The sequence below is a fragment of the Melospiza melodia genome, chromosome 24 (genome assembly GCF_035770615.1).
Source record: "Melospiza melodia melodia isolate bMelMel2 chromosome 24, bMelMel2.pri, whole genome shotgun sequence".
Lineage (NCBI taxonomy): Eukaryota > Metazoa > Chordata > Aves > Passeriformes > Passerellidae > Melospiza > Melospiza melodia.
In genome coordinates, this window is record NC_086217.1 from 9,253,522 (window position 1) to 9,267,221 (window position 13,700).

Below are 13,700 nucleotides of genomic sequence, written 5' to 3' on the forward strand. Positions count from 1 at the left end.
GATCTGCACATGGTGAGAAGTCAATACTCCTCCCTCCACAGAGACCTTGGTGAGGGAGGATATTGTGGCTGAGCACTGGAGTGCTCCAGAGTGCAACTGTGGCAAAATCCAAAGCTGAGGGAAGGCTGGGGGACACTGAGGCACTGAAGCTGCAGTTTGTGCAAGTATTGCACCACAAGGCCTTGGCAATAATGTCAGGTGCTACACACCATTTTCTGGTAATCAGGACAAGCAAAACACAAAATAAACAGTATGTCCTGACCTTTCAGCTGCCAAATCATTCACCTATTTTAAATCTACAAGTAAATTTAGTTCTGACATTACAGAACAGCTGAAGATACTTGTTTAAATCAGCCACATACACTGCAAGTTTTCCACGTGCACAGGAGCATTAACACGAGGCAGCAGCACCTCCTGCTCCTGCCTGGACAGATGCTGTGGCTCTGCACTGATGGGCCTAATTTAAATGGTTAGTTAAGGGAAAAGAACATTGACTAAAGACTAGAAATGAACAGCAGCCTTTAGATCCACAAGTCAAACCAACTGTCAGGAGGTCCATAATGGTTTTTTGGGGGCAGAAGGAGAACATATGGTCTGGCTGTCTCTGGTGATTTTATTGCCCCTTGTTTTCACAGGGAAAGTCAGAGAAATTAATCTGAATTAATAACACCTGTGACTTGAAAGTTACACGAGTGAGTTTTGTTACTCAAAGTGGCCTTCATTTGATTTAGCTTTCTTCATTTTCCAAGTAAAGTACACTAAATCAGATTAATGCCACTTAATTCTAATATGAATATCTGCATAGGTCTTAATAGAATTAAACAAATCTACTTTAAAATATAATTCAGTTCAGGTTCCCTGAGTGTCCCCTTCAAGGAAAGACTCACAGCAATAGACTTAATGGGAATTGTTCCTCGATTGTGCTGGCATGAGATCAAAACATCACTATCATAAAAACAGCCACATCTTGCTTAGATGTTTTTGTTCTGAGAGCATTAACACCCAACCCAGAGCTGAATGTATGCCTGCTGAAATGGAATCAGAAATGGCAGCATGGAGTGAACTCTTAGTTACAGAAGAGGGATAAAACACTGACCTTGGTTTTTCCAGCTGAGATGGAGAACAGGCATAGGTGCTCAGGGTCATTTTCCTGTTCTGAAGGTGTAAACAGTGTGCATTGTTTTCATAAGGCTGATATAGTTTAGGCTGTTGTGCAGTTCTAGACTGTCATTTCAAACCTGAAAGCTGCTAGAACCTTCATTTACATGAACTTCCCGGATGTCTGAGGAAGAGCTGTCTCTGTGACAGTAACTTGGAACCTTCCACTGAGTATCTCATGGCCCATATCTGCACATCTTCTTTATCCAGCTGGGCTTTGTGGGTAGGCTGGGCTTAAACAATGAGAACATGAAGATGCAGTCACACCCCAGAACAAACAAGAGCCCAACTTTGAAAGCAAACACAGGATTGGTGTTTTCCCAGGTTAAAGAACTGCCTCTGACAGAGCACTCAGTGCCTGTCCAGTCACACAAAATGACCACAGCCAGATTCAATCCTTTTCTGCTCTCCCTACGGCCAGCCACCAGTGGCAGCTCCATCCTGGCACATTTCTCCAACAGATCTTGACCCAGCCTCCAAAGCCAAAAGCTCTCAGTGCCTTCACAACTGGATTCTTGTTCTGGACTTCACATCCTCCTTTAGCACTTAGGAGGAAGATCTCAGCACACAGATTTATTGAATAACATCCCACTGTGACAATCATTCAGGTGGCTAAATAAGGAACCTGTGCTCCTTAGGAGATCTGTTAAAGGCAATGAAAAGGGACAGGTTCCAAACAGGACTCTCAGTGACAGGACTGGACAGCAGAGCAGCCTCTTAGCTCAGACATGCTCTTGTGAGGCACTGAGAATATTCTGCTCACCTTTCCTGTGTAATTTTCATGACCTGATGCATAATCCAGTCTCCAAACCTGCCCAGGTGCCCTGACTCTTCTGTCCAGCTCCTGCAGCCATCCCCTATTGCCATTTCTGCAAACAGCATCTGGCTCCATGTGACCTTGGGGTTTTCTCAGAGTGCCATTAAATCTTTCAATTAAATATTGCTCAGTAGTCTATCCAGCAATAATTCCTGAGTCAAAATTTCAAGTGCTGATAGATAATGTAGTATGTTTTCCACAAAAATCCAATGAGCTGTACTAAGGAATCTGATATGTACATGCAGAGTCTGCCCTGGAATAAAAAGTAAACTAAACACATCAAAGCTTTTAGAACATCAAATCCAGATTCCAGACAATATTAAAACCTTCCAGATTTGAGTAACAATCACCAGTCCATGCTGCCTTCCACTGCATTTAGACAGAGAATTAATCTTGATATTCAAAGCCTTCCAAAACCTGCATGTTTCAAAAATAGCAAAATTTATTTCTCTTGAAGTATAGGCTTGTTACAGTTATTTAGGAATCTCTTACTGAAGTCAGATGGATCTTGAACCTCCCCTGGGGATGGTTTAGATGTCAGTGTTCATCCATTAACAGATTGGAAACTGTCCAGGGCAATATTGCAAGAAAACACACCATGCCCAGGCTTTCTTCCGGTTTCTTCCTCTGTTAAACAAGACTCTCTGAGCAGTTCTCTACAAATAAATCCAAGGTTAAATATGATAAACAGGGCAAGGAATGCAGAGAAATCCAAATGGCTATTAGCAATGCATCCTGCTGGTTGGTCAAAGGGGAATTTCTCTCTATTGGAAGGGGAGTGTGGAGTAAAAACACTTGGGCAGTGAGAACCTCATCTTGCCCCAGTTCCATCACTTATTCCTGCTCCTTGTCACTGACAATAAGAGTGCAAAGATCTTACTCTTCATCAGCACAATGCCACACACTGCCTGTGTAACCCCAATTTATACAGAGTCAGGCAAAAGCTTACCAGGCCCAAACAGGTTTAATGTTGCCTTTCACTAGATATTCTTTTACACAAGAAACAACCAAGTTCTGATACACAAGCAGGCAGCTGAAAGAGGAGCAGCCATCCTAAGAAGGCAAAAGGGCAAATCTGGAGGGGAAGCTCGTGCATTCAAGGTTTCTCCAGCTGGAAAATGCAGGTTTGGGAGATGCAGGGAGGAGGGCAGTGCTTGGGGTGACAGGGAGACCCCAGGTCCTGCAGGAGCAGCCTTCTCTGCAAACCAGGCAGAACCAGATGAGCCCTACAAGAATGACCTTGAGAATAAAAAAGTGCTTCTGGATAAGTGCTGGCTAAAATGGTTGAAATTGCATGCAGAGAAAGGGAATATTGTCTGGTTCCTCTGATTTTAGAGGAAACAGTTTTGTACTTTCTTTGTTAATAAAAGGGCTGCATCAAAGTACCCGAGTGATCAATTTTCCCTGCTATTAGAAACAATCTACTGGGCATAAAACCTTTTGAGTGCTTTGGTCAAAGACAGGACTTAAAAGCTCCATTCATTTCCTCATGGAAAGGCAGCAACTTCATCCCTTTGACTGCAAAGGCAGAGATCTTGAAAAGCCAGGGATGCATGAAGGGGACATGTGCTGGGAACATGATGATGCTGACACTCCTCTGCCCTCAGCCTCCTCTTTCACTGACAGAAGGACAAAGCAGGTGTAAAGCAGCTTTGTGATTTGTGCTTTGTGAAAAGCACCAAGTGATTTTGGACCAGTGAAATTACTCTAGAAGACACAGCAATGAGGAGCACACAGCCCTCTCCACGTTTGTATGCAATGAAGAAAACACAGATGTGACTTTTGTCAGCAGTCAGTGCACTCATTAGTGTGTCAGAGATAATAACTCTTATGCATGAAAATCTGACCTACATATGCTACAAAAGAGGCAAAAGCAACAATTTACTTAAGTCTCTATTATACTCTTAATGATTAGAAGCTGAAAAACTAGACCATAATGCAGGAAACTTGTAATTAAAAAGCATCAATTATCATTTTCTCCTTGCAGGGGACATTAGTCAGGTTTGCTTTCCACCGTCCCCTTGGGAATACAGATAGACATGTAGGGCTGTGTGATTCATTCTGGAACAGTCAGAAAGGAAGCAACTCAGTGGGAAAAGATTAGCTTCAAGAAAAAAAAGGAAAAGGAAATGATAGTGACAACACCCCATTCAGTGTTTCTTGTTTGACAAAGCACAGGTGTGTGTCAGGTTGTTTCTAACAGACCAGCCCTTGCCTCCCTCCAGCCATGACTAAACTGGATTTCTGCAGTGCACACAATGTTCTGAGCCTCCAGGGCTGAGCCAGCTGATACCTTCAGTCATGCTGAACATACCAGAAGGATTCTGCACAGATCAACTGGTCCCCAGCTCCTGGCAGGAATGTGAATCTCTCTTCAGAGGCTGCAAATTTCCCCTCTCTGCTGCCTGAAGGTCCCTGACTCCCGGCCAGGGTGAACAGATCATCTGGAGGCTGTTTCAGACTCAGCATTCCCAGGTAGAACCAGTTTTTCAACAGTGCCAATGTGTGCTGTAAGCCCATTTAGAGTGTTCTTGCAGCCCTGAGGAAGTGCCAGAAATGTGATCCATCACTTGTGTGCAAGGACTGCATTCACCCTGGGCTTTCTGTGCTCCCAGCTCTGCCGTGGATCACACTGAAAATCACAGCTCACCTGCAGCCACCCCTGAGCTTCTGCCTCCTAACAGCCACTGCAGCTTCAGCATTCCTAATGAGAATGCTCTTCAAAACTCCTGTTCCTTTAATCAGCATGAAGTTGAAGCAAAAATATTTCTAAAACCTCAGTAATAAAATCATACCTAAGCTTTGCATTATGGGAGACTGAGAGATTTTCATCCTGCTTTAAATAATTTTAAAATTTTCAAAAGCAATCTATATCTCCTATTGACAATCTCATGTTAATTTAATAACCTGTATGGCTGTAATTTTCATTAACTGACTTACACTCTGACCATATCTTAATAGACTTGACAATTTTTTCTCCTATTACACTCTCACAGCCAAGAAGGGATGCCAAGTTCACCCCTTGCAGTAATACCATGATTTGGCCCACTTAAGACAAAGCTCTCATCTCTGTCCTGTCTTTGTCAACTTCTCTGTCCCCTCTGCTCCTGGGACAGACCAGCAGCCCTCCTTATCACTGCCTTGTAAACACTTCCCCCCACACAAGGCAGAGTTTCCTAAGCTGGTTGGAGCTTGAGCCACTGCAGAAGGTCCCACAGTGGGACAGGCTGGGAGAGCCCCAGGGAGCTCAGGAGTTTGCATCAGGTTAATTCCATGAGGACTGCACTCACTCAGGGCTCTGAGCAACACAAGCTCTCAGGAAAGACTCTTCTGCCCTTGTGCTGCTGTCTCATTGATTTGCAAAGTGGAATTGTGTCAGTCACAATGGAGACTTGGCCCTGCATGTAGTTAAACAAGGAATAAACAACAAGGCAGAGCACAGGATTTAAAGCCAAGCTCTCCCTGTGAAGAGCTGACAGGGCTTTGTGGGAACAGGTGATTTCAGCTCCTCTGCAAGCACTCAGCAGGGCTTGGATCATGCCAGCTGAATGCAGTGCAGTGGGATGTTTTCTTTGGAAGCCCAGGCTGGTGCATCACACAGGAGCAGAAACCCCTTCCACATCCCCACCCAGGAGCAGAAACCTGGGTCAGTGCTGCTTTTACCTGAAGCTGGGCTTTTTGTTAACATACTTATTTTCTGCTTCTCCTATGGTCACTGACAATGACAAACACAGGAATGTTGGGGACAAGCCACACCTACAGTGCTGGTTCTGTCAGAGCACAACTCCATGGAGGGTGGAGCTGTTGAGGTAACTGGACTGATGGGTTGTTTCTTCCAAACCTTTCACAGTCAGGAGGGTTTCTCTTCACCAGCCCTGCTCATTCCTCTCTGTCTTTCCTTTCATCTTCTTATTTTCTTTCTTCACTGTACTGAGCCTTCATGCTGAGATCTTCTTTTATCTCCTGAGTAAAACATTAAAACAAAAAGACAACTACAGAAAAATCAGGGCAGTAACCAGAGGACAGTGAACTGTCACACTGGTCACTTCTGATTTTTGTTCAGTGAAAAAATTGTTGCATTTTTTATCATTGCCCCAGAGGAGACCCTGATTTCATCTCCCACTCTTACACAGAAATATATTGCTAATCTATTCATTTCAGAGGCAGAATCCATCTTTACTATGACTAACAGTTTAGTTGTGGAATTTCTTCTCAAACAATACCTGTTGGATCTGAATTCCTCTTAACCGTGGGAACATGGTCCAAGCAGTGTGAGGTCCATTTCTAACAATCACCATTAGAGCTTTGCATGCAGTCCAAATCCAGGCTGATGGGGGCAGAGCCTGAGAGCCTCAGCAGTGACAGCTTTGCCCTTTGCTGCTTTGTGCCCAATCTTTCATTTCAGCTTCATGCTGCTGTTCTGCCATCAGACACTGCAGTGACTCCTTCCCCAAGGAAACTGTGATTTCTTTTGCTATTACATTTAGAATTTAACTACAGTGATTATTTTCTGCAATGCTGAGGATTTTTTTCAGCCTTTCCACTCATCATGTTTGTGGCTGGTGAGAAAATAAATTACCTATATAAATAAATGCTCCCATTTAGCTGAAACCTCCCATGCAAGTGACATTCCCACGACTGCTCAGCTCTCTAATGGGAGCACTTGTGATTTACAGTGGAACATTTCATAGCATGAAGGAAATAAGCCCCACTTTTTGCGATTCCTTAGATATGTCAAATTGCTTATTACCTCCCAAACAACTGCAGAAGTGATGTTTATTCTGCTTTCACCTATTCAGAAAGGCCTTGAAATTCTAAACAACAAAATGTGCTAGCATTTTAAATCTGTACTGATACTGAATTGAGTTCAATTTAATTGGTGGGAGGTTTTTCCATTTGATACATCTGTTTTTCTCAAACTTTGTTACATTTCCCAGTGCCTGCCCTCTCCTTGCACGACATGGGCTGTACTCAGTTTGGCGGCGTCACCTCCCCAAAAGCTGGGCTCAGTACGGCTCAGTGATGTAGCACAAAGAGCTTGAACCGAACCAAGCTCACAGAGCAGCAGGTGGAACACAGCAGAAAAGTAAATAAACGCTGAGATTTATCAGGAACCGCTCAAAGCAGTGCCCCAGCATTCACAAACAATTCACTGCCCTGCGGGAGAGGGGAAGAACGCACGGTGGGCAGGTTTAGGCTGCATTTAGCACCGTGTTCTTTAGGAGCGGCGGCGGTCGGGCGGAGCCGGGCGGGCGCTGCGGGAACAGAAATTCCCGGTTCCATTCCCGGCTCCACGGGAAAGGGCCGGGACGGGCCCAGCCCGGCTGCCCCTGCAGTGCCCCCGCAGCCCACGAGGGGGAGCCCCGGCACCGCCCGGCCCCGGCACCGCCCGGCCCCGCCCGGCCCCGCGAACTCCCGGTACACCTGCGTTACACCGGGGAACGCCCGTTACACCCACGTTACACCGGGAACTCCCGGTACACCTGGGGAACTCGCGTTACACAGGGAAACAGGCGCTACACAGAGAAATGCGCGTTACACCGGGAAACACGCGTTAAACTCGGCGTTATACAAGGAACTCCCGTTACACCGGGAAACTCACGTTATACAAAGAAACTGGCTTACACGGGGAAACTCACGTTATACAAAGAAACTGGCGTTACACGGGGAAACTCACGTTACACCGGGAAACTCTCGGTGCCGCTTGGCTGCGAATGGAAAAGGAAAGTAACCGTGGACAGAGGAGAGGCCTCGGTTCAGGTGTTTCTGTGCGGCACCTCGAAAGCCTCTGCTCGGCAATGGGAAAATGATCCACAGCTCCCCACTGGGGAGGGTGAGGCTCGTCCCGAACAGGCCGGGTGCAAGCAGGGTATGGGGGAACTGCCCGGGCAGGGAATGGCACCAGGGACCCGGGTTGTGCCACCCCAATAGAACTGCCTGGACAGGGAATGGCACCAGGGACCTGGTTTGTGCCATCCCTTACTCTGCTCAAAAAGTAAACATTTACCAACACACCTCATTTTCTGTTTGCTGAGCTTAACTTGGTGACAATACAGAAATCTCCTTCTGCTGTAATCTTCACAGCAGCGTCGTTGTTGTCTCTCTCTGCTGGAGGCTCCTCTCCGAATGCCTCACCCCCTTTTATCCCAGCTACCTCCATGGGCTACAGCTGCTGCCCAGTGGAGGACATCACAGCTGCAGCCCATTTACAGCAACTAGGATCAGCGTAATACAACACAGAGATCCCTGCCATACATATATTTACAGTACGTATATTTAGTTAGGCCCCCACATCCTTTTTGTTGTTTTCAATAATGTATTTTGAGCTCTAATCTGAGTTTTCATTTGTTTGGTAACAGATTCAATACTTATTTCCCAAATATTTCCAATGGAATCATGAGGCCTGTTTGGCACATGCTCATGTCAGGACTCCTTGTGTAGGTGTTTACTCATGGGCCCACTTACCTCGTTCTTCACTGGTGATTATTGTCCCATGCTCTGAAATGTTTTTGTTATCTGCAAGACAAAACAGAAGAGCTCAAAGCAGTGCGCAGCACTCTGAGAAATGGACAGTTCACACGTTTCAGTAGGGCAAACAACCTGTACTAGATAACCAAATCCAAAACAATTTAGGATTATTCCAGGCAAGAGACAAGCTGAAAGAGAGCAATGAATTCTTCCACTGCTGCTCCATCATGCCCAGATGATATTCTGAAGCTTTCCAAACTCCACTTTTCCCAAGCTTTGCCAAAGGCTGGGAAGGGTTTGTGGTGGAACTTTTCCCTTTGTAATTTAGTAAAAGACTTCTGTGAATGCAAGCACTCCCCCACTCAGTTCTTAAAGCACTTTAGTGCATTTACCTGCTGTTAAATGGGTTCCTGACTCCAGATCCAAGAGCCTGGAATCTGTGCAGAGAGGGCATCTTCCAAATGCCAATCCATACAATGGACCTGTGGCTCATCACAAATAAAAAACTTCACAGGCATTCATTGCAACATGAATGTGCAAGATCCAGTGCAAAGGTCAGTTCAGAGTTTTCTTTATTAAAATACCTTTTCACATTTCTTACACTAACGCATTTGCATGGACAATCATGGGATGCTGAAAGAACATTTGTCAACAGAAGAGAGCTATGAAGTCAGTCAGTTGTGACAGGCTCATGATACAAACAACATTTGCACAGGGAACAATAAATTAGAAATATTAATCAGTAACTGGAGCTTGAAATTTTAAACATTTGGAATGGAGGATATAAACCCCTTTTGTGTTTCTTGCTGGTTTTGCACCTTTGATGCAGTGCTTAAAGCAATAATTATATATCTATATACAAACCCCTGGCCTCTTTTTTACTATTTTCTAATTAAAATGAGAACCTTCTTACCTGTGGCCCAGATGTTGTAGGAATTTAATTTGCAGTAAGAAAAAGAGAGCAACTGCAATGTCCAGTCCAAGGCTGTCTGGTTAAGGGGTTGGAGGCAGTATTTTTTCTCTTTTGTTTTGTGTTCTTTTTTAAATTAATGCAGCTGAGATAAACATGGGCTGCAGGATTACATCTGTGTCCAAACTAGGTCTGTGTTAGTGGCTTATCATGCTATAGAGAAAAAGGATTGTTATGGAATTCCATACTGGACAAACTGTGCACAAGAACAACTTCAGATCTCTCATAAAATCAGAGGAATTAGGATTGTACATAACAGGATTTTCAGGTACAAACTCACTGACCTGGGTGTTTTATATCCACTCAATGAAAACTTATCATAGAATCATCCAAAATAGCTGTGATGGCCAATCATTTCTTGAAGAACCATCACATCAAATAAACCAACAAGCATCAGAACTTTTAAAGGGGAAAAGCAATTTAGCCAAGAATAAAGGCTGTTTGTGCCTCTGACAGAAGCACTGGGCAAAGTGTGAATCTCTGAACAGTTATTCAAGTTTTTAGGGAGCCCAGAGCTCCCTGCAGTGTCACATCCCTGTGGGTTGTAACTGAGCTGGCTCCAAGCCTGGTAGCAGTCCAGCTGCTGCAGCACAGGGAGCTCAGCACGAGCTGCAAGGCCATGCCAAGGCACATCCATGGCTGGCCAGGCTGTGCTGAGCTCTGTTCTGCCACAGTGGGGGCACTGATAACCAACTTAGCAAGTTTAAAGCAAGCCTAGATATTTCTATGTCCTACTGGTATCACAGTAGTTGCTGCATTGTAGAAATCTACTTCCTCAGCTGTAGCTCCCCCTTTGTTTCCTTAGAGCATGATGAATTGGAGGCAAAAAAGGCAAAATTGCATTAGCAGGAGAAATTACAGATGAGAACCTGGGTCAGTGGTTTCTAGAGCCACTTTCCTATGAGAATTTTTATTTGTAATTTTTTTTCCATTAAATGCTTTAGGAACATCTCTATTGTTCCTCCTAAGGAAATAAACTTTGAAAAGATGAGTCTGGCAAACTCATAAATAACTGCTGCAAAGCCTTTGGAACACTTGCAACATCTTCCATCTTGTGTTGTTTTCTTCTCCCAGCTGATCTTTGAGATGACTGTACTAGGTAGCATCAGGATGCCCATATATTCTCTGCTGGCAAAAAGAGCAAAAGAGAAAAAAACGAGGTGTGAGTATAGCTGTGCCCCTACCCTCTGTCCTGTCACACATCCCTTAGAACCCTCCACAGTGAGCTAATAAAACCTCACTGTTCTCTGGGGAGACATTGGTATTATCTTCATGAGAGAGAAAGAAGTAAGACAGTGGGAGATTTAGAGTAACAATTACAAGCTAGACCCCAAAACTGTTAATCACCAACATCTGTAAGTGGGTGCTTACTGATAAAAGTTGGATTTTTAAGGGAACTCCTGGCACTAAACACACCTGGAGGTCAGATTCTTTATTTACGAGGAGCCCAGTCAGATGCCAGTGTCAGTCCAGGGGAATTAAAACCAAAATTTCCCTAAGGGTGGTGTCTCACAGGGAACGATGCAGCACCTGCACTCTGGACACTGTGTTCCTGCAAGAGCCGTGCCAGGGGAGATGTCCAGGGCAAAGCCTGGCACTGGCAGGCACAGAGGGCACACAGAGCAGCCCTCTGCTCCAGCCAGTGGGAAATGGCACAGAGACAGCCCAAACTTCATTGTTTTTACAATATCTGACAGAAATCATTCTGTCCACTGGGGATACACAGCTGTCAAGTCTTTCCTGGTGTTGGTTGCCAAAGTCTCCCTCCAACAGTCTCTGCTCAGGGTACGTGGTGGCCTCTAACCTCAGCTCAGTCTGTCAGCACCGAGGCGCCTCGTTCCTTTTGTGGACTTACCCCCAAAGGATTTGCCCCATGAGTCAGAGGAATTCCTGGTTTATAATTCAGTGTTTATTTCAGAGTATCACCTTGTTTTTCATATCCTGACTGCCTGAAATCCCCTCCCCAATTTTAACTGGACACATCCTTCATCTTCCCTTCCTGTCTGAAACCATTGTGCCAGGTTAATGTGCACAGTTAAACACAGGCCAGTCCCCCTTTGGAGCTGGCAATGGAAATTCCTTTAACACTGAGAAAATACTTTTGGGATCACTTGAGTAAGATGAGAAAGTCACTGAATAACACCTAGGAATTCCTGCAGAGAGATGTAAATTGTACAGGTTTCTGTCTCAGAGGGCACATGCTGAGCTTGGACAAATAGGCACTAAAAGTACACAATGTCCTCATGTACTGCCAGTGCTCCTGAACCCCTAGGACAGAACCCAACAAACAAATACACAAACACATCCAGGAGGGAGCAGGAGAGGAGGAGATGTGAAGTCAGAATGTACTGCTGAGGTAAATTTGACACAATACCAATTAGTGTTTGGCGAAGTGGCTATCTCATTGTCAAGATATTTCCTTCAATATGTTTTCAGAAACTGGGACCATTAAATAACTTAGAAAGATTGCCAGCTCTGATTTCAGGAAGGAAACCTCCTCCCAGTTCCTCTCTAAGTAATTCATTTCTTTTGCAAATACTTCCTATGGATTGCATTTAAGATACAAATTTCTGAAACAGAGGAGATGGAGGGAAGCAACCTCTGACATAAAACTTCAGGTTCCTTTCAAAATGACCTAAAAATCCAAGACATTCAGGTTCAAGGTACTCTGGACTGCAAATCAGTCATGACCTGTACTGCAACTGGGCCTTTATATAGTTCAAGAAACTCAAACTTGGACTAATTATTTTTCTAAATGCATCACTTCTATTGACATAATATAAACCCTTTCAATGCACCTGTGTCAGTACACAGTGTTTACTAAAAGTCTGAGCTCAATTTTGTCATGGTCTCTCAGTGAAGAAACAAAGTTCCTAATTTTCCCTGCTGGATTATATTTATTCTGACAGAAACTACATAGGGGCAAATGCACAAAAGCAGGACTAGCAACCATTAAAATGATTTGCTACATCTTCCTTCTCCACAGAGCAGTTTTCTGTTCTGCCCGAGGCATCTGGAAGAGCAATGCAGAACTGAATGCTAACAGACTTTATCTGAGCAGTGGAATGCACATTATTGGAATTTAGGGAGTTAAAAGGACATTGGGATCTGATGAGTCTCCACCACCATTACTGAAATAAAAAGGCTGCATATCCTCCCTGAAAACAGAGCTCTTAGCAAAATACTCCTTTGTGCTGTGCTCCTTTGTCTCACACCTCTGGAACATCTATTACTTCCTAAAAAGAATTGAATTCTGTAAGTTTTTTGAAGGCCACCCCAGCTGATCCTTGTGGCATTCCCTGGGATTCAGGTGCCAGCTGAGCAGCCCAGATCCTGAAGGCTTCCTTCCACTCACAAATGAGGGAGCAGCAGATCAAATGCAACTTCACCTCAGAGCCAAACCCTTCATTTGGCTATCAAGAAGCAGAACAGCTGGGGAGGAAGTTTAAGCCACTTGATCACTTTATAAGGAGCATTTTCCTTTTCATGAGTAGGAGCAACAGCTCCTCATTTGGACCAAACCTCTGAGATACATCACAGTTAAGCATGTGTGAAAATGAGCTACTGAAAAAAAACAAAACAGTTGCAACAAAATGATGTTAAAAAGCACCTTAGCAGCTCCCTGCCTTTTCTGTGTTCATCTGTGTGGCCTGTAAAGTGTTGAGAGACAAGTAGAGGGAATGGAAAATGAAGAAATTTTCGGTCACTTATTTGGAGAGAGAGGTGCTGCTTTTGTCACAGGCTTTATTGGGAACAGAAGTGGGAATTTAAGAAACAGAAGAAAAGGCTCTGTTCTTTTGCTATGCCCTTTAAAGCACTAATAATGAAAAAAAAGAATAGTTTCTATGTTAATACATGAACAGTACAGCTAAGGAGGGACAATGTCTCAGATATTAACTGAATCAGGTAGCTTCTAGGAAAACTCAAGCAAGATGTGCGAGTGTTATAAAACTGACTTTGCTCTGGGGTGTTTCTGAAAATGAGATTAGTTTTACAGAATAACTACTTTTATTACCCTTCTACTGCTAACATGAGAGCAATAAAAGAAGCACAAAGAAAACACTGCCCTCAGCTGACACTTTTCTTCCTTCAATCTGACATTACTTCACGGATTGCCTGGTTTAGCAAGCTTTAATAGCCAAATTAATTATGAAAGTGATTCACACAGGGTGGTCAGTTTATTTGCACTGACTTTTTCTTATACTTCCATATTTTACTCACTTTTGGCCACAGGAAAACAAAAAAAATCTTTGTGTCCATTAGAAATTATGTAGGCTGTGGAAAAAA

General features: G+C 44.1%; 1 protein-coding gene across 8 annotated transcripts in view; it reads right to left on the reverse strand.

Moving 5' to 3' along the window:
- Nucleotides 1-8,998: 8,998 nt before the first annotated feature.
- Nucleotides 8,999-13,700, reverse strand: part of PECAM1 (platelet and endothelial cell adhesion molecule 1) — a 31,567-nt gene continuing 26,865 nt past the window's right edge. For 5 of the 8 annotated variants that reach the window (XM_063175989.1, XM_063175990.1, XM_063175986.1 and 2 more), the window contains one exon: nucleotides 8,999-10,541. In XM_063175989.1, the coding sequence (XP_063032059.1) occupies nucleotides 10,509-10,541 (33 nt within the window). In that variant the 3' untranslated portion in view covers nucleotides 8,999-10,508. The remainder of the gene's footprint in view (nucleotides 10,542-13,700) is intronic. The other 3 variants (XM_063175988.1, XM_063175994.1, XM_063175992.1) reach the window with 1 other exon arrangement.